Genomic DNA, 22377 nt, shown 5'->3' with positions numbered 1-22377 from the left:
AGCTAGCTAAGAAATTCACATATAATATTTAGACTTTATAAATTGTTTAATGGTCTCTAATAATGTATATTTATACATTTATCTAAGTTGTATATTGTTTTTAATCCGCATTGTTTTTAAATGTGCAGTTAGCTAGCTTAAGTCCTATTATTGGGAGAAATGTTGGATATAAATTAATACAATATGGTCTCCACTACTGCCCTATATGATTTTTAATAGGGGCTTAAAAGGGAGAGTCAACATGTCCTGAACTCCCATGTACATAAAAATTGTCCTTATAATGGAATTGGCCCTCCCCCAGCTAGAAAAGCTGGGAGCTGATGGGAGGTGAAGTCCAGCAACTTTAGCAAGGTTACAAATTGTACACCCATGCTTTATTGATAGTTCTGATTAAACTCACAGCTATAATCTCAATTAAATAACAGCAATTTAAAAATGTATTATAATGGTCTCATCACACCAAACTCACAGATGTGTTTTGTCCTTTCACTTCAGTTGTTAAAATTTGAAAAGATCTTTGTGCCAGAACTAAAAGCAATTGAATGGCGAATATTTCATGGCTGTGATAACTACAGGAATGCTGGAAATCACTCCCTTGCCATGAATGATAAGCAATGGTTATTGAACATAATAAAAATATTCCTGCATTCCCTTTTCTACGTAAGAAAAATTATAAAGATGAGCAAAAGAGAGCAGCAACTCAAAGCAAAGAAAGATCCATTATTCTATAAACTGGCATCTGGCCCAAAGGAAGCTGAAATGACTACTCCACTGTGAACTATTCTTTCCAGAAGCAGTTATTTCTGAAAGAACTTAAGTTGCCCTAGATAGTTTTGACAGATGACAGGAAACCAAATCCAAATGAGATGCCAGTTACAAAGCGATAAACACGAGAACCACTGTTGAGCCATTCTCGGACTCCCCATTCAGACACAGCAAGATCCTAGGATATGCAATTGGCAGCAGGAATATGAAGATGGCAGGATGAACTGGGAAGGCCTCTCAAAGAGCTGAAACCCAATTTGAAAATGCTGGACTCTTGCCTATAAAAGCTCATGCCACACTGAGATCGCTAGTCTTTAAGATGCCAAAGAGTGTTTCATTCCAAGATAGAAGACACTTGTATCACATCCTCCTGTCAAATAAAAATGACTCCAGTATCCACTCCTCCTCCAGCAGTATAAAACTTGAGCTTCCTCTTATGCCATCAGACACAGCAGGAAAGGAACAGATTGATGGCAGGAGCACCTCGCTCTCTGTCATTTTGTACTTCATCATATGTAGTTTGAAATTCTGTTAGGCATTCATTAGCAGGTTGCTACTATAGTAGAAATTTTATTTCAGATTGGACCACTTTTACAGGATGGTATCCACAGGCCGTCACCAACATGCAACATACAAATAATCAAAGCCAACACAAAGCATGTATTGTCCTACTCAGCATCACCATAAGTGCAACAAACAAGGAAAAACAGCCACAGTTTCTATCCAGTTTTTCAGCATTCTAACATTTCCGTAAAACTGCTCGCTGATCTTTCCTTCTTAGTTTCACTTAATTTCAACACACTTTGAAAGATGAAGGCTGAGACTCAACACATCATGTAATTTATTTAGTACTATGTGCTTCATGGAAGGATTTTTCATAAATGTTTTTGAAAGTAAGGGACTTTTTCCATTGAAAATCAGCATGTTATATTAGGGGTGTGTGGAGTATAGAAGATTTCAAATCATTCTACCTCGCAGTCACTACTCTAAATATTATTCTAGTCCAAAAACTAAATTGCTTGAAAACATTCAAATTGTGGATAGGCAAATGCTTAAAAAATCTGACAACTTCTTAGTGTTTTGAGGAGGTTAAAGTTTTTGTTTTACTGCTTGTTGTTGTTTATTCATTCAGTCGCTTCTGACTCTTCGTGACCTCATGGACCAGCCCATGCCAGAGCTCCCTGTCGGCCGTCGACACCCCCACCTCCTTCAGAGTCAAGCCAGTCACTTCAAGGATATCACCCATCCACTTTGCCCTTGGTCGGCCCCTCTTCCTTTGTCCTTCCATTTCCCCCAGCCTAATTGCCTTCTCTAAGCTTTCCTGTCTTCTCATTATGTGGCCAAAGTACTTCATCTTTGCCTCTAATATCCTTCCCTCCAATGAGCAGTCGGGCTTTATTTCCTGAAGTATGGACTGGTTGAATCTTCTTGCGATCCAAGGCACTCTCAGAATTTTCCTCCAACACCACAGTTCAAAAGCATCTACTTCCTTCGCTCAACCTTCCTTATGGTCCAGCTCTCACATCCATAGTTACTAAGGGGAACACCATTGCTTCAACTATGCGGATCTTTGTTGCCAGTGTGATGTCTCTACTCTTCACTAATTTATCGAGATTGGTCATTGCTCTCCTCCCAAGAAGTAAATGTCTTCTGATTTCCTGGCTGCAGTCTGCACCTGCAGTAATCTTTGCATCTAGAAATACAAAGTCTGCCACTACCTCCATGTTTTCTCCTTCTATTTGCCAGTTATCAATCAGTCCAGTTGCCATAATCTTTTTTAAAAAAATGTTTAATTGGAACCCAGCTTTTGCACTTTCTTCTTTCATCTTGGTTAGAAGGCTCCTCAGCTCTTCCTCACTTTCAGCCACCAAAATGGTATCATCTGCATATCTAAGGTTGTTAACGTTTCTTCCAGCAATTTTAACTCCAGCTTTGGATTCGTCGAGCCCCACACATAGCTTGGACTCACCTAAATATCCCCATCTCTCATAATCTATACAGCTCTAGCACACAAATTCCCAAAGAAAGTACACAAAATCTCAACTACCAGTTTTATGTTTTCCAGCAGAGACACCATGATTTAAACAGTATCTATTTTATTCAAAATAATTTAGAAGTATATCAGGTCATACAAGGAAAATCAATATGTAGGTCTCATACAGAATGCCTTCAAGTCCCTAAACTTAGGCTCACTACATCTTTCTGGAAAAATTTGTTGTCTTCGCCGTTCTCTGAGGCTGAGAGAATGTGACTTGCCCAAGAACATCAGGTGGCTTTCCATGGCTGAGTGAGATTTGAATCCTGGTTTTCCGAGTTTTAGTGCAACCAACAAACCACTACAACACACTGGCATTCTCTATTGATTCCAGAGTGAAGAATGCTTTACAAAAAGCACTTGAAAAATGTCATTAGTAGTGCACATTCTCAACAGACCCTTGTAAAAGCATAATTAGAAACTAATCCAATAAGAGCACCTCTCCTGTACAAGCAACATCTATAAGTCTTGAGATCATCACAATTGGTTAGGCTGGAACCTTCAAGAGAAAATGATCAGAAAAATTTTGAAGCACACAGGGACACTTTGTTGTTGCAGGAATACCCACATTGCTTGGGCCTGAGTACATGTGATGTACTCACATACACTAGTGCACACATCCAAGCAATCTTCTTTCCTTATTGGGAGTACAGAAATGTCATCCTCTGTCCCTCCTGACACTGCTGCTTTTGAAGCAATCCTGGTTCAGAATGATCTTTTAGCAATATAAGAGCATTCTGTATAAGCATTTCTGGAGACAAATGCAGGAGGAAGCAACGAACAATCTGTTTGAAACAAGATTGTGGTTGTGGTAAGGGGGGAATGCAGCGGTAGCAGGAAGAGGGCAAAATATTCCTGCAGGAAAAAGCTTAAGGATTTGGGGGGTCGTCTGTCTGTGGTTCTGAAACTGGAGACTGCACACATCTTTCCTTATGAATACTTTTATGGAAAATAGTTTCATGATTGCAAATATGATAACATAAAACTCATTTTTAACATAAGCAGAAAGCATCCATTCATGTCACTTCACAAAACTGGCTAAATAACATTTATTTCCATATGGGAAAAATAATTTTACATTGAAGCCATCACAGCTTCTTTACCCAGTTATATTTTGAATGTTACTTTTGGCCCACTTTAAAATTAGTGGAGAACAATAAGTGGCACTAAGATGGAATTGGAAAGATTTAAATATCAAGGTACTGCTGAAGTATGGAGTTGAATATTGGTGAAGATTACAAAAAAGAGACCTCTTCCCTGTATAAAGAAAACCAGGACAATAAGGCATAAGGAAAAGGCTGAACTAGCATCCTGACATGCTATTGTTGATAGAAAAGACATGTTGTCACCATATTTTGTTTACATCACAATAAACAATTGCAGTTCAATTTATTTTGTATGTTGAGGGAGCTTGCCCTTCTTCATTCCCCACTTTGACAGCAACAATGAGAATGCTAATGCACACCATGGAGAGACTCTGCAGGGTAGAAACAGAGAGAAAAGAACACAAGAAAAAAGTGCTCTCCTCCTTTGGCCTGAAGAACATCTCTCTAAGGAGGACACATACCAGCACAGCAGGTCATTCTTGCTCCCCTCACAGAGATCTTGTGAAAACATATTCTAGAGCACTAGAAATGCCCTTTGCAAGATTTGAAGGATAGGCCCTATCTTGTATAGGACTCAGGCTGTTCAGAGTTCTTTAGATCAAAGCAAGTGCTATGAATTATGCTTGGATAATAGGGAAGCAATGCAGAGGCTGGAACATTTATCTGCTCTCTACATTTAGCATTATCTGCATCCCTCAAGCTGTTCTCAAGGTCAATTTGGATACTGACTCTTCTTGGAAAAGGAAGATGTCATTTGCTGTATACATGCAAGGAGCAGAGTTGCTTACAGTATTTTAAATGTCTTTTAAAAATGGTCTCCTATGTTTTTCTGCGCATATTCAGAATACTCTGTAAACGCTCCCTTCATTCTCTCACACCCGGTTCATGTCACAGCATGCTGCTAACTGATATTACATAGCTCAAGTGCAGTGAAGCTTATATTGCTATCCTCTATTCTATTTCTTGCCACTCAAACTGTAATGTTATGGACAGGCATCTTTTCAAATTAGTAAGGAATTGAAAATTTCTTTTTGCTGTATTCAAAAACATTATCACTATATGCAGACACGTGCTCCTATAAAACTGCAAAATTAAAAATAAGTATGCAAAGTACCCGTTATATTGCCTAAAAACAGTTTTTAAAGGGAAGGTTTGGAGTTTTGGCTGATTTAAGCATAGTAGTGGGAGTGGTGGTGTCATATGTCCTACTCTTATATATAAATAAAAATATAATGTTCATTTGTGGGATTAACATAACTCAAAAACCACTGGATGAATTGACACCAAATTTGGACACAATATACCTATCAGGGTGACCATCACTCATAAAAACACTGAGAAACATAGCAGAAGAGACATAAAAAGCCAAAAAATAAAAAATACATTATAATGCATGCGCAAAACCACAAAAATACACATATACACAAATACACTTATGACACAGAGAGGGATAAATATTTTAATTTAAAAACTGAAGCCATGTGCATTTTTATTTTATTTTTTAAAACAATTATCCTGAGTGTCTTTTTCAGTAAATTTCACTTTTTTCAAGAGTCAGCTTCCACTATCTGGTTAGTTCTGTTTAGTTTTACAACACAGAGCACAAAAATCTGTGAGTCAGAGATGAAGAGGAGAAAAAGGAAGTGTGACATCACTGTAGGGTTGAGCCTAACTGGAAAATAAATCTTCATCTTACACAAAAAGATGCTGGTAATACCTAACAATGGGAGGAACATGCAGAAAAATACATGGTCATTACTTTGAGGTTTGGATGAATTACTGTGTTCCAAAAAACTTGCCTGAGTTTGGCATAGCTCCTACAAGTCTGAATTTCAAAGCACAGACCAAGCTCTTTGTTTATTGATGTTGCCGGACTGTTTTTTTAAAGCAGGTGTACGGAGAATATGCAGACTGTAACAAAAACACACACCAGTTCTTACTCACTGCAATTTCTAGAGTGGCTTTTGGAAATAAATATGGCCAGTAGTGTTTCTTACAATAAGTCGGTATTCTATAAGCTCCTCTGAAATTAAATGTTTTACTCTCAATTCATACCTGCAACCTGATCATGTTTTTTTAAAGGCACTAAATCCTAATTATAAGCTAAAAACAGATAAATTATTCTGTTTGTCTGGAATAGTTGTTCAACACAACTGAGTCTTTCTAATGCATGTTTCTTGGTTAATCTAATTAGTATCTCTTAATCTGAACTCTATGAAGTCCTTCATACATAGGCAAAATTCTGACATAAATCTACAGAGAAATTCATATTTAGTAGTAGGAAGAATTAAAACAGTATAATGAAAGAGAAGCATGAGTCCCTCCAAAAACATTACTTTTCGAGTAATGAATCACAGTTCCAAGGCACTACCTGTCAAATGACGAGTTATAGTATCTGTGGACTTGATGCTCAGTTTCACATACCTACATTTCAAAAAATGTTCTCCACAGAAGTGTTTATGGATCTCTGTAGATCCTCCAGTGTTATTTTTTGGTATGCTTCCAGCTCAAGGATATTCAAAATACAGGGTTCACTATTATCGACATTTTCAGGTGTCCACAGGGATGTCTTCGAATATATCCCTGTTGATATGGGGATCATAGTGTACTGTCAAAGCTAAACTGTTTTAGAGTAGTTGTTTAATTTCTAATTATTTAAAAATAATGAGAAGTTACTTTATATACTATAACGATATCTATGGCACAAAATACAGCTAAGTAATTAAGTCATATCTCCTTGGTAAGTTTAAATGTAGAATCATAAAATCATATAGTTGGAAGAAACCTGATGGGTCAACCAGTCCAATCTCCTGCCAAGAAGGAGGAAAGTTGCACTCAAAGCACCCCCAACAGATAGCAATCTAGACTCTGTTTAAAAGACTCCAAAGAAGGAGCCTCCACCACACTCCGGGACAGAGAGTTCCACTGCTGAACAGCTCTCACGGTGATGAAATTCTTCCTAATGTTCAGGTGGAATCTCCTTTTCTGTAGTTTGAAGCCACTGTTCCATGTCCTATTCTCCAGAGCAGCAGAAAACAAGCTTGTTCCCTCCTCCCTATGACTTCCCCTCCTCCCCTAATGTAACAGTAAAACAACTGTTATATATTAAACACCAAAAGGAGTGACAATATTTCTTCTTGAGTTGCAGTTGCAATTACTTGGTTATGTCTTGACCGTTGCAATAAAATTAATTGCAAATAATTTGCAATTTCTAACCAATTTATTCCAAAAGCTGGTGTCTCCCACCACAACACACAAAATCTTCGGTATTTGTCAGCCCCTCTATATAAAATAACCAACTATAAAATGGATTTCTGTCACTCTGCCACCAGCCACTTTTAAAACGGGCAGATTCTCTGTTCAAATTAGCAATTTCACAGATATATCAGTCTACATGAGAGGCTAACCATACTAGGGAAGAACCTATGTTCATCTTCCACCACCCTATTTCAACATCAAGTCTCCAGTAAATGTATGAAATATAGCTCCATAATTTCCCAGAAATCTGAAATAGGAAATAACACCCTTTAGAGTGGCTTTCAAGGCTTGTATCAATTAAACCCATTTCTGGCACTTTCTTAATGGCATTCTTTCCCTGGAGTCAAAAGCAGCTCCAAAATCTGAGGTCATTTGTTTAATGTAAAAGCAAAGGTTATGGAACAATAACGTCAGGTTTCATCAGCCAAACCCCCTTGGCTTTCAAGAAAAAATAAACTAATAACTTTGCTGTCTTATGAACAAGATAAATTAATTATTCTGTTCCTGTTAAAATGATATCAAATTTCATCCAGGATTTTACTCCATTGTTGCTATTTTTTAAATGCTAAATCTTTCTCTGCTCATTAAGTTTTAACATTCTTGTCTGACTTTGTTACTTGCTGCTCTTGCCCACCAAACATCTGGAGTAGATTTTGTCAGCTGGGTTTAAAGGAAGAACTGTAAACAATGCAGTAATTTTAAAAAATTAAATTTATTTATAGCAAGACCCAGAATCATGTTTTAAATGGTTGAAGTTTCAGGCTGGTGGGTCTCCAAGAATGTGTAGTGCATGGTCTTTGCTGCTGTTTTCTCAAGAATTCCCCGGGTGGGATTATGTAATGCTCCATCTTCTACAAGACCCCTTAGTTCTGCACGTCCTGTGTCTCAAGCAGTTTTATTATACCAGTATGGGAAACGTTTTCAGTGTTGTTTTCTTTTTCCCTATAAGAAAAGCCAGACAGACCATCTTGGATTATTAATAAAAGAGTGTGTGTGGCTTAATAGTTAGGGAAAGAAGCTTAGTATCACCACTCAAGGATTTATTTCCCACTCCACCACTTTAAAAAAAGCATGAGATCAGGGGTACATGGAATAACCCCTGTCATTGAGAATACTAATGAAATTATGTGGAGTTTTTTTGAATGAGTTCTTATTAATATGCTGATGACACCTAACTTTGTTGTTGAATTTCATCATTACGTGGCACCACTACTTACAATGACAAACTGAGCAATATGATCAAGATAATGATACAGACAAAACAAAAGAATGACTGGAGGGAGAAGTTACAATTTTGTATCCCCAATCATTCACATTTAGAAAATGTATCTATCATTATCCCCAAAGATTTAGTTTTTTACATGGGGTCAATAATGCTCTCAACAACTTTACCTAGTGAGAAGCAATATCTTTGAGAGTCAGGCTTCACAATTACCATGTATAATTGTATAATTAAAATGTTCTAGCATCCTCTGCATGAAAGTTTCCTACAAGGCTAGAAACTTTGCATCTAGCGGATGTAGATCACAAAATCATGCGGGAAGACCTAGAGATTCATAGAGGATTTTTTCATGCCAATTTTCCCCATTCCTTCTAAAGATGAACAGTTGTTAATTTTTGCAATAATAGAATCCAGACTTTAATCTTTTTTTTCATAAAAAACAAACAAAACCTCTGGATCAACCAAGGAATGCTATTTTGTAGTATCCTTGGGCAATGTCTTTCAGATTTAAGGTATGTATTACACACACTTTTTACAACATCTAGTCTCACTGCAACTGAAACCCAGGGTCATATACTCTAATCGTTTACATATTGGATAAGGATAAATGGAAAAAGTTGAGAGAAGTGGTAAATATTTTAATGTTTCAGAGCACAACTCTGGAGTAATCCCTGTGAGCATTTTGTAACCATAATCTAGAATTTTAAACAGGAAAAAAGAAATAAAGTACCAATTATGGAAGTATCTGGCATTCATGTGTAGTAATTAGACACAGCAAATCCTTTTTCATGAGGTTTAATTGGATACTTAAGTTTCCTTTTCAACTCTGTGGTCCTTCAGAAAATAAAATAGGAAAACCTAAGGAGCACTTTCCAGTGTATCAAGTCTGTCTGGCACATTCTCATGACTGCTTACAAATCTTTAGTGCTATTAGTCATAGCATAGATATGAATGAAATGAAATCTTACATTTGCTTCAGTTTCTCAAAACACTGTTATCTGAACATGATTTAAACAGTCTCTTGCAGGACAGTGTGGGGCATGTTCAAATCATGGGCATCTTTTTAAAAGGACTGAATCACACATCATTAATCAGCAGTATTGAAGCTTCAACTAAAAATAGTTACAACCCAATTATGTCTTTATTTCTAAGTTTAAATGATCCAGGCATCGCCTGAACTATGTGGGAGCAATCTATTACCCTTTGAAGTCTAATCTGTCTACAGAATGACTCCACAAACTCAAGCAACATTTGGATTTAATTCTTTGCTTCTACAGAGCTCTTGTTTCTAATGGACTGTTTCTACATGTGTACATGTAAAATGTGCCTGAAATTTGATATTTTGTATACCTACCCAGAATACCCACACCACACAGACTTTCAGTTACTGTTAACAAGAGTTTCTTTTCTTTTTCCCCCATTCACTAACATCTAATGCTGGAGCATAAATCATCACTAACATTAAAGTCAATTTCAGGGGGATACAAATGATAGACATGGGTGGCTGTATAGCGCGGCAGGAAAGTGTAATCCAATACCCTGGCCGTTAGCTAGTATGATGTGCCGTCAGTTTATTCTACTCAAAATGCTAACCAAAACCAGATATTTTATTACCATTCCTATGTATTTAATTTCAGGAAGCAAATTTTAACAGATTTGAGGCTACAAAGGATGCCTAATCACTTGTGATTTGCTAAAAACTTACCAATAAAATTGAATATTTGACAAATTATGAATCATTCTATTTCAGAGCATGCCTCTATGAAACACAGAGGTAAACCATAGCGACTATCATAATGAACTTGCACAAACAAGTTTGCAATAGATTTAAAGAGTCTGCAGCTGTAACAATGAAGAAAACTCAACATGTGTCAAAATGTTATCCCCTCAAGTGTTTTTCAATTTTTAACATGCTGGAACACTTTATGCTTGAAATCCTTGTTTAAAGAGCTGCTTACAACCAAACAAATTCTGAGAGTTCTTTGTGCTTGAGACTTTCACAAGAATTAGTAAATGTTACTGTAGCTCAGGGATGTCCAAGTCACTCTGAATTATGAATCCAGTCCCTCTAAGAGACATTTTTATTAATGCAAGAAGGGTGTGTCACTACTTCAACAAGAGGAGAACATTCGTTCCCTCTATTTTAATGATTTATTAAAGCCACTTTCTGTTAGCCCATTTTTTATCAGCACACAACATTCTTTTCTCTGTTAACTTCCTCTTTTTCTTCTTTCTTTCCTATGGTGCATTTTTTTTCTCTTACACACACAAATTCCCTTTTCTTCTTCCAAGTAGTCTATCTGGGTTCCCATCCAATAACTAAGAGTAACCAAGCTGGATCGGCTCAAAGGCCTACAGAATCCAGCAATCTGTTAATGCAACAAATACATTTATGAGATGTGCATAAGAATAATGACTCCCTGGGACCGACGTTCCCTACAAACTTATATTCAGCAACATACTGTCTTTGATATTGGGATTAATATTTAACAAACATGACAAATAGCTACCCTATAAACTCATAGAATTATCAAATCATAGCGTTGGAAGAGACCACATTATATGCAAGTCTTAAAATTTTAGTCTAAATATTAATGCAAAAAACAAAAAAACAAAACCCAAACTTCTGGGCTGACTTATTCACACGCACACATAAGCTATGGTGTCATTGTTATGCACTTATTCCTCCCACAAAAATTTCATTAAGTCTAAGATAATATCTGGAAACATTTCAGCCTCAGAAAGTTAGAACCAATGAGGGGATTGTATGGATGCTGACTTGAAATGCGTGGCTTTAGTTCAGAAATCAGGATTCATTTAAAGATGAATTCACATATAGGACAGTGCTTGGAAGCGAGAAATGGGAAACGGGTTGAAAAAAATTATCCTCCTAGTTGCAAGACAAGTGAGCAAGAAATATAGTAGAGGTGAATGACTGGTTCCACATATGGTGTCAGGAAGAATGATTTGGCTTCCTGGACCATGGTCTGCTTTTGCAAGAAGATGGAGTTCTGGCACAAAATGGACTACATCTCATTGAAGTTGGAAGGAATGTTTTTGCTGAGAGAATCCAAATATGATCAGGTGGAATTTAAACTAAGTTCTGTGGGGGGGGGGGGTGACAATATCCTTGGGAGCAGTAGTTAATTAAGATCTGGAGGGTTGAAGAGAGTTTTGGAAAAACAGAACAAGTCCCAAGCAGCGAGAGGACAATAATATCAAATAAACAGCTACGGGGAATATCCCATGGGCTTTGATGTCTCTTACTTACTTACTTAGGCGATCCCTCGTTGGACGAGTAAGATGGTCTTCCATCATGGGTTTCCTTGTGGGTCCGCATGTGGCTGTGGAGCCCTATTCTTGCTCTGCATCTTCTTCCGCAGTGAGGGCATTGGTTTCCAGGTGGAAGGCGGTCCCGGTCGGGGTTGGCTTGACGCGCCTTCCTCCTGGCACGTTTCTCTCTTTCACCCTCCACTCGTGCCTCCTCGAATTCTGCAGCACTGCTGGTCACAGCTGACCTCCAGCTGGAGCGCTCAAGGGCCAGGGCCTCCCAGTTCTCAGTGTCTATGCCAGAGTTTTTAAGGTTGGCTTTGAGCCCATCTTTAAATCTCTTTTCCTGTCCACCAACATTCCGTTTTCCATTCTTGAGTTCGGAGTAGAGCAACTGCTTTGGGAGACGGTGGTCAGGCATCCGGACAACGTGGCCTGTCCAGCGGAGTTGATGTTGGAGGACCATTGCTTCAATGCTGGTGGTCTTTGCTTCCTCCAGCACGCTGACGTTTGTCCGCTTGTCTTCCCAGGAGATTTGCAGGATTTTCCGGAGGCAGCGCTGATGGAATCGTTCCAGGAGCTGCATATGACGTCTGTAGACAGTCCACGTCTCACAGGCATATAGCAGGGTTGGGAGGACAATAGCTTTATAGACAAGCACCTTAGTATCCCTACGGATGTCCCGGTCCTCAAACACTCTCTGCTTCATTCGGGAAAATGCTGCACTTGCAGAGCTCAGGCGGTGTTGTATTTCGGCGTCGATGTTGACTTTGGTGGAGAGGTGGCTGCCAAGGTAGCGGAAATGGTCGACATTTTCTAATGTTACACCATAAAGCTGTATCTCTGGCATTGGAGAGGGGGCGGCTGGTGACTGCTGGAACAGCACTTTGGTTTTCTCGATGTTCAGTGACAGGCCAAGCTTTGTGTATGCTTCTGCAAAGGTGTTGAGAGTGGCTTGTAGATCTTCTTCTGTATGCGCACAGACGACATTGTCATCAGCATACTGGAGTTCTATAACAGATGTTGTTGTGACCTTGGTTTTGGCTTTCAGTCTGCTGAGGTTAAATAGCTTGCCGTCTGTCCGATAGATGATTTCCACTCCGGTGGGAAGCTTCCCATCAACAAGGTGTAGTATCATGGCGATGAAGATGGAGAATAAAGTTGGGGCAATAACACATCCCTGTTTGACACCCGATTCCACTTTAAATGGGTCACTTTGGGAGCCATTGCTGTCCAAGACTGTTGCCATCATGTCATCGTGGAGGAGCCGCAGGATGTTCACAAATTTGCTTGGGCACCCGATTTTTTGGAGGATGGTCCAGAGAGCGCTGCGATTCACTGTGTCGAATGCCTTTGCAAGGTCGATGAATGCCATGTACAGAGGTTGGTTTTGTTCCCTGCATTTTTCTTGGAGCTGTCGTGCAGTGAAGATCATGTCCACGGTTCCTCTGGAGGGGCAGAAGCCGTTCTGGGATTCTGGGAGGGTGTCTTCTGAGAGGGGCAGAAGGCGGTTTGCAAGGATTCTTGCGAGGATTTTTCCAGCAGAGGTTAGAAGGGAGATACCTCGATAGTTTCCGCAGTCTGTTCTTTCCCCTTTTTTGAAGAGGGTGATGATGGTGGCATCCTTGAAGTCTGCTGGGATTTTCTCGGTCACCCACACTTTTTCTATGAGCTGGTGGAGTTGGTGTGTCAGCGCGGGTCCTCCTTCTTTAAAGATTTCAGCAGGGATCCCATCCGGTCCGCTGGCTTTGTTGTTCTTTTGTTGGCTGATGGCATTGCTGACTTCTTCCAAACTAGGCAGTGCTGCAAGCTCATCCCTGGTTTGTTGTTGCGGGATTTGTGAGAGGACCTCTTCGGCCACACTGGAGCTGCGGTTTAGGAGGCTTTGGTAGTGTTCTTTCCAACGTAGTGCAATTGAGTTTTGGTCCTTCAGGAGTTTGGTTCCGTCTGATGAGCGTAGAGGCTGTATGCCATGGTTTCTTGGCCCATAGATGACCTTTGTGGCTTTGAAAAATCCTTGAGCATTATGGGTATCTGCCAGGTGTTGGATTTCTTCAGCCTTCTTTGTCCACCAGATGTTCTTGAGTTCTCTTGTCCTTCTTTGGACCTCAGCTTTTGCACTGGCGTAGATTTTTTTCTTAGCAGCACAGTTGATGTCTCTCTGCCATGTTTGGAAGGCTTTCCTTTTCTTGTCGATTAGCTTTTGGATCTCGATGTCATTTTCGTCAAACCAGTCTTGATGTTTCTTGGCTTGGTATCCAATAGTTTCTTCGCAGGCTTGGATGATGGAGGTCTTCAGTTTGTTCCAATGTTCCTCAACATTTTCGGGGTGTACTGTGGGTAGATGGTCCTTGAGTGCTGTTTGGAGATGGGCTCGCCTGGAGGGCTCCTGAAGGGCTTGGGTGTTCATTTTGCGCCTTGTCTTTCTTCCTTGGAGTCTGCGCTTGGGGGAGATCTTGATAGCCATCGTGGATCGGATTAGCCTGTGGTCGGTCCAGCAGTCGTCAGCACCTGTCATGGCTCTTGTGAGGAGTACGTCACGGCGGTCTCTGGCACGTGTGATTACATAGTCTAAGAGGTGCCAATGCTTTGACCGGGGGTGCTTCCATGATGTCTTGAACTTGTTTTTCTGGCGGAAGAGCGTGTTGGTGATGACAAGGTTGTGCCCCGCACATTTGGTGAGAAGCAGGATGCCATTCGAGTTGCTGTTTCCAACCCCGTCTTTTCCTATGGTGCCTGGCCACAGGTCGAAGTCTCGCCCGACTCTTGCATTGAAGTCCCCCAGAAGAATGATTTTGTCCTCCTTAGGTATCCCCGATAGGACAGTGTCCAGCTGATAGTAGAATTTCTCCTTGATGTCTTCATCAGCGTCTAGCGTTGGTGCATAGGCACTTATGATGGTTGCCCGTTGGTTTTTGGCAAGATCGATTCGGAGGGTGGAGAGTCGTTCGTTGATGCCAGTGGGTGCTTCGGACAGATGTTTCATCAGATCATTTCTTATAGCGAAGCCAACTCCGTGCATTCTTTGGTCTTCTTCGGGCAGTCCCTTCCAGAAGAAGGTGTAGCCTCCTTTTTCTTCCTTCAGCTGTCCCTCTCCTGCTCTCCGGGTCTCCTGAAGGGCTGCTATGTCGATGTTGAGGCGTCCCAGCTCCCTTGCGATGATGGCAGTTCTGCGTTCGGGGCGTTCACTGCCACTGTTGTCCATCAGAGTCCGTACGTTCCACGTACCGAAGTTCATTTTTCTTTTTTGGCCGCAGGATGGTGACCCCACTGGACGCGGCAGTCCAGTCAGGGATAAGTGAGGCAGACTATGTTTAGGGCACCTTTTCTAGCCCCCTCCCCGTGTGGGGTGAGCAGAGTGGGTCCTAAAAAGGGCTGCTCAGTCGCGGATACAGCTGCCGAACTACTCAACTGCCTCGGACCTTGAGGTAGAACGACTGAGTCCGTACCCACCGCCCATGTGCCAGTCTGTGACTAGGGGCTTCCAGATTTCACAGTCCTGCCCCCGTCGCCACTCGCTGATCGCCATGGGACTTTGGTTGCTTGGTTTTTATTTTCTTTGGAAGACGCCTGTGCGTGGGTTTTTTTAATGTGTGGAGGTCAGTGCACAACTGAACAACACACAGTCTTCACAGAGTGGGGTTCCACTGGTGATGTAGTTTAACACAATGACCATGGCTTCTCAGTCTGTTGCAGCCTTCTTCCGCCTTCGCAGCCGTTGTAACATGTGCCATGTTATCCTCCGCCTGCTCCGCCGTTGAGGTCTTTGGGTCTTCGGACTGTGCTTGGTCTGGGACCTCCCCCGCGGCCACTCCTGGGAGTGCACGACTCCAGTTGTTGTGCCCACAGGTTCATCGGAACACGCAAGCCCCCTCACCACGGCAAGGTGACAGTCCGTCGTGGGGGTGATGTCTCTAGACTAATGCCCAGAGCATGGGAAATAAATAAGATGACCTGGAACTTTAACACAACAAAACAGTTATGATGTAATAGGCATCACTGAAATCTAGTGGGACGAATCCTATAATTAAAATGTAGTAATGGAGGATTATAACTTATTTCAGAGAAATAGACCAAACAGGAGATGGGGTGGAGCAGCATTATTTGTAAGGGATGTTTACACCTGTGAAGAAATGCAGGATTTCAATCCTACTAACCATGTTGAGAGCATCTGGATAGGAATTAAGGGAGCAAGGACTGAAAAAGATGTAGTTGTGGGGGTCTAGTACAGATCTCCAAAGCAGACTGGAGAACTACTGTAGATGAAGCCTTCTTTGAACAGATGGGCAAACATGCACAAAGAAGAAATAGTAGTAGTAATGGGAGATTACAACTATTCATATAAAAGGTGAAAACTATCAACACTATTAAAACATTTAAAATAAACTTAAAAGCAAAAAAGAGAAAGTATATATATAATAATAATAACTTTATTTTTATACCCCGAAGAGACTGGGGGTGGCTTACAAGGGACAAACCTGAAAATACAGATTAAAACACACACAATAAAATAAAATAAAAAATAAACTAAAATCAACAACAACAAATAAAAATAAAATAAAATGCAATTAAAGGCATAAGTATTAAGATGAACAATAGCAAATCAAAACAACACAGTATGTGAATGTCTCCTTCCTCTTGAAAAGTTATTCTACAAAGGCCTGCTGAAATTGAATCTTCATCTGCCTATCATGCACATAGAATGTAATACAGTTTGTGGCAATAGAATTCAATGTAGCATGTTATAAAAATGCCCTAGCCTCCAGATTACTTCTTCCTTGTATTGGAGTGCCTGTCCCACCTTATCATCTCATCAGAATCCATCACTGGATTATTACAAGGGAATAAAGTAACCACAGCCTATGTAGACAAGTGTGTCCCATGTGATTGTATGTGCATGGACAGGACTGACTGAAAATGACAAACTTTAATTATTTCTCTATAAAGTGCATATGTGATGCAACATTTATTGTCTGACCACATAGCAGACACAGAAAATTGTCTCAGAATTTAAGTTTTATCATTTCATTGTGCTTCATCTCTTGCATGATCTAAGCATAAAAATATAAAGTACTTAGTATAAGTATAGAACCATATGGTTAGATAGAAGATACTGTCCGAATTGCATCATCTCCATAATCTTATCAGATGGAATTTTTAACAATATCAAGCTGTGTTACATCATACACAAGTTTTAACAGCATAATGTAATATTCAGAAATGCATGTTGTTAAAATAGAGTTTAAATAAAAAACAAGGCATGTTTGAGATGCACAAGTGAATGTGTCTTATTTATTCATCAAAGCCAAGCTGGTTTTTCCCCTTCTGAATAGCTGATAACTACAATCAATGATTGATTTTGCTCCATCACTTTTGAGGAAGAGAAGGATCTAGGTGACCCTTTAAATATCTTGCCTTAAATAGTGAGGGTTAAGTCCTGTAATTCACTAAATCAGTGGAGGCTTAGTAATACTTTCAAACACACAACCAAATAATATGCTGAAAAATCCCTTCCAAGGACCAAGAATGTAGGTTTTAGATTAACAATTTACTGATCTTAAAGACTAAACATGTAAATAATTTACATTACTTTAAATTGTAGCTGAATTGTATACTTTGTATACTATATTGGTACTGCCGACTAAATTGAACAAGAATGGCATCAGAACTTTGGCTAGAGTCAAATTTCAACTGTAATAAAAAGGACCGTTCACCTTCGGACAGGAGCAAGTCATCAGCTGGAGACAGCAGGTCTGCCTGTACAGCAAGGCCTTCGCTCAGCCACGTAGTAATCTGATTTGTCAAGATAACCTGCAAACAGACACAAAGAATGAAAACGTATCAGAATTACAAGAAAACAGACACAATGTCATACCAGACAAAAAATAGGACACAATACCATGCCAGACACCTTAATATTCAATAATTTCATCTCCTTCCTGAGAAATGTGGGGGTTTTTTTAAGTTTTTTGAAATATATTGTCATTTTTTTTACACATCTTTCTTTTATGAAGGGAAATAAGTATTCATTGTGGAACATTTTTGCCCCAAGAAGGTATGTGGTCTACAGCCTCTATAAATCTTTTGAGGAGTGTAGGGGAGGGGATGAGGCAGTCCTGGCATATCCCATCTTCTCTTTATTTACTTCAAAGCAGCATATTGTCTCTGTTTCCACATCTCCTTGCACATGCATGCTTGGACCTGAGATCTTTAGGAGAGGCCCTTCTCTTGGTCCCACCTGCATCACAAGCTCCGTTGCTGCTCCTCAACTCTAGAACCCCCTTCTCCCCCCCCCCCAGGCTGTCCTTTTGGTGGCAGGCTAAAACCTTTAAAAAACCAGGTTTTTTTAAGATTAAGGTTTTGAAGATTAACTCAGAGGGTGCCGTGGTTTTAGCTTTGAATATGTTTTTAATCAGTTTTAAGGATTTTAACTGTTAATTTTTAATTAATACAATTGATGATTAATTCTATTTTAATGTTTGTATATTTTTGGGTTTTAAATTGTATTGAAATGCTTTTAATGTAAGTCACTTTGAGTTTCCTCTGTGGCAGAGAAAACGTGGGGTATAAATAAACAAACAAAACTAGTCCACAGCACAGACAGTGCCTCAAAATGGCAGCCTGACATTAGGGGAGACTTAGAAACTGGAACTCATTAAGAAGCAAAGGGAAAATGAGAATATAACCAGTTAGGGGTGAGAGATTCCACACCAAAGTACTGAAAATTTCAAAAGCACTAGAATCCTTCATAGAAGCATTTACGTAAGTACATGAAAAGGTTTTGCTGGCTAGCAATTATTTCTGTCTGCCTACAGATTATGCGGGTGCCTGCGATGTCCAGCCTTATGTAGTATCCACTGTGTTGGAAGACTGGGATTCCGATGTCCAATGAATTCTTTTGGGATTTCCTTGGCATTTCTAACTGAGGTGCAAATAAGTTTTTTTTTTCTTTATTGATGTGTATACAGTGCTGTAGACTAGAGGAAGTCATCATGCAGTCATATGGGGTGACCAAACAGAATATCCAATTCAGCGCAGTCTGTTATCAGCCTGCAGCTCCTGAAAGAATGCAGACCGTGTGCAAAATAACCCTGGCCATCCACCCCGCTACTTCAAGTTGATAAGGTATTTGGTAATTTGGAAAGTTGATATAGGGTGTGAGAGATGGTTACTGGAATGCAAGGCCTGTTAAGAGCATATACTCCATTCACAACTAAAGTTCCTAACTTGGATGGTTTGAAGGACCAAAGCAGAAAAAAGTACTCAGAGGTTTGGAATCCTCATCAAGAGGAAGATTTATTAAGGAAGTACATTCTTGGAGAGCAATAGCCTGATCTTTTCTAAACTAATCTAAAATAGAAAAGGATGTGAGGGAGGTATGTTGCAACATGTCCCTCTCCATCAAAGAGGAGATGGGAGGGTTCAGTCTTGTCCTGTTCTTTTTCTGTTACAACAGTCACATAATTAACCTTGCCTGAACCAGACGATATCATACGCCCAAAATGCTTTTGTGATAGAGGAAGGAAAAGCAATCAGGAAATGAAGACAACAAATCCAAACCCTCTCTTTCTAAGACATCTCATCCCTAGTGGACAAGAGAGTAGCAAGAATGAATGCAAAAGTTGCCGTTTCTTCCAAAACATGTGGAATATCTGACATTAGGAATGACATATAATAAAAAGAAGGAAAAGGGCAACCATTTATCTGAACTTTATTTCAAACACTTGCTGTAATGCATACATCAATTTTTATGCCCCAAGAAGCCACATACATATACACCATACTAATGACACATGTAATTACAGGTAACTTTGAGGTCATTCTTGTGTATTTGCTCCCTAATCACAGAAATAAAGACCACCATTAAAAGTTGTCAGTGATCTCAGTATAGCACTTTTCTCACTACAGGAGATGAGCTGTCCAAAAATAACATCCATGGTCCAACACCACAGGATTGACTTCCACCCTGTCACTGTTAACGCTTAAAAAAAAGGCTTGTGCGTGTGCATACAAAGAGCCTGGAAAACCACCAGAAACACAGACATTGAGAAAAAAGTCCAGTTTAAAGAATTCTAAGGAATGCTGTGAAAGCAATGACAGTTCTGTCCATTACAGCTGGTCCAATGGTTAAAAGAATGGAGTAGATTCAACACCGAAGCAGACTTCATTGATCCCAATATACCAGTTATGCTGGTACACCAGTTCCAGCCTTCATGTGTAACAGAGATGTATAGGAAGAACCAAGAGAAACTGATGTAAAAGCAAGAAAAAGGAATACATTTCAGATTAATATACAGCATGTACACACTTCCCCATACAGCCTGGTATAATGTTTTTATTGGCAGATGTTTGTACTGAGTATATTATTCACAAATGTCAAATGAACCCATGAGTGATGTGGTCACCTCAAATTTGTTCCAATATAAACTTTGCACTGTGCCATTTGTGTGCTTTGTTTATGTCACATGTCTTTTTAAAAAAAGTAACTGCGGTGCATGTGATATTTTCTTTTTAAAGCCAAAATGCTGCAATTCATAGCCCACTTCAGCAGAGGGAGGGGGACTTAATTCTATTAGCTTCCAAGGACAAAGAAAGCATGTCTAAATGACAAATGGATAACTGGAAAAACAAAGAACTGTAACCACAACATGCAGTATTCACACACACGGGGGGGGGGGGGTGTTTTAACTGCTTTGTAAGTTGTCTTAAGTTTAAATTTTCAAAGTAGTTATTTCTTTATTTAGCATCCTGCTTTGTTCAGAGCCCTGGGACTCAAGGCACCTTACAGAGTACAAAGAGACACAGATAACAACCCAATTAAAACTGAAGGTTATTACCTATAAAGCCCTATACGCTTTGGGCTATACGCTTTTCTATGAACCAATGTGGGCCTTAAGATCTGCTGAGGTAGCCCTTCTCTCAGTCCCACCACCATCACAGTTGACGAGAGAAAGGGCCTTGGAATGCCCTCCCTAGAGAAATTCGCTATTTACAAGGTCCTTTGACCTAGAGTAATGTAATATGGTCCTGTGATGATGTTGGCCATTGTTATTCGGCACTTAGCTCATTTTTCAAGAAACCCAATGACCCACAGGTATGACTGTATTTTAGAATTTTGAAAATTTTTAATTTGATTGATGCTGTCCATTGTTTGTATTCAGTCAAATTGTGTCTTGTCTTGATGATATTAATTCAATTTTATGTGTGGCATCTTGAGTGCTTTGTTAGCTGCCTCGAGTCCCTTCAGGAAAATGGTGGTGGAGAACAAATAAAGGGTTGTGGTTGTTGTTATAAAAGTACACTCCATACAACAGTTAAAATTAAACTATCAATAGCACATTATCAAAGGTCTTTTCTCTATGAGCAGTAACTCTTCAAAGGCCTGCTGAACAAGAAGACTTTACTTGCTTATGGAAAGGTAACTGGAAATGGGCCAGGATAAGCTCTCTAGAAAGGAAGTTCCAGAGCCTGGGAGAAGCTACTGAGAAGGCCCTTTCCTATGAGAGTGCTAAGGCAAAGAGGCCTCCCAAGAAGACCTCAAAACATAAGCAAGCTCAACATGTGATTTCACTGTTTCCTTCTCTGAAGCGAAAGGTAAATGGAGTACAAATATAATAGTTTACTTTGGCCATGAACCCACATTACTGCACACTTTCTGGCCTGTGGTTTGCGCACAACAGCAATCCATATGTTGACAGTGTGTTGGAAGCATGCATGAAACGCAAAATCTAAAGTACTTACTAATGCTTAGTTACATTGATTTTAATACACATTGTGCAAACCTATAGCCCCTGAGATTCCTAAAACAGAGAGATTCAATCAACTGACTTAAAACTGTTTCCATATAGCAGACTACGAAAACTATTTTTATGCTGCATTTTTCCTCAAATGCATATCTTCCGCCCTCCCCAGGACCACACTGAAACTACTAAATCTTACTCTGTCATCCATACAAATCTGGTTGAGTAAATAAAGCCATTGTCTGTAAACTTGTGGTCTCAGCCTCCTTGTTGGTTTATTGCAAAATTAAAGGGAACATAGTACGGAACTGGCAATCAGTAACCAGCAAAGGTACAAAGACATCGGAATGCACCAAAAGAAGAGGGAGAAATCTCACATGAAATGGCTGTTTATTATGAGAACTGGGAACAAATCCCCATTTCACATGGCACATCGTTTAGGAAAATTCTTATTAAAGGTTTCCAGTTGAGATGGGAGAACTAGTACAAAACACTGAAGAAGAATCTAAAATGACTCTCCCCATTATTAGTTCATGTTTCTCAGTGCTATTAGTGTGCTCCAACAACAAAGCCAGAGCTAATGAGGTTAAGAGAGCAGCTATTTGCATTGATCTGGAGCAGCCCCTCGGCTATTACAGAGGAAAGAGGTGCATTTTAAAAAATATCTTTAGGTCAGCAATTTCATTTGTGTCTGGCAAAATGGCTGGGCATTGCAAAACCCTAAGCTACATGTTTACCCTGCCCAGAAATGTCAGGGTGCATTTATATAGGCAGCAGCACTGTTCTACACTTTTGAATTGTGGTAATTGGTCAAAAATGGTTTCCTGAGTTGAACTTTGATAAAAAAAAATATTTATTTATTTGCAGTATTTCTATTCTGCCCCTCTCACCCCGCAGGGGACTCAGGGCGGATTACAATGCATATATACATGGCAAACATTCAATGCCATTAGACATACAACATATATATATACAGGCACA

General features: G+C 39.8%; 1 protein-coding gene across 14 annotated transcripts in view; it reads right to left on the bottom strand.

Annotated features, from left to right (window-relative positions):
* RAD51B (RAD51 paralog B) overlaps nt 1-22377 on the bottom strand; it is a 349885-nt gene that overhangs the window by 225643 nt on the left and 101865 nt on the right. For all 14 annotated transcript variants that reach the window (XR_010908972.1, XR_010908973.1, XR_010908971.1 and 11 more), the window contains one exon: nt 17371-17467. Coding sequence is in view for 10 of the 14 variants with exons in the window: in XM_060762199.2 (XP_060618182.2) it covers nt 17371-17467 (97 nt within the window). In the remaining 4 variants the exon portion in view is untranslated. The remainder of the gene's footprint in view (nt 1-17370; nt 17468-22377) is intronic.

The sequence above is a fragment of the Anolis sagrei genome, chromosome 1 (genome assembly GCF_037176765.1).
Source record: "Anolis sagrei isolate rAnoSag1 chromosome 1, rAnoSag1.mat, whole genome shotgun sequence".
Lineage (NCBI taxonomy): Eukaryota > Metazoa > Chordata > Lepidosauria > Squamata > Dactyloidae > Anolis > Anolis sagrei.
This window is presented reverse-complemented; position numbering and strand designations above follow the sequence as displayed.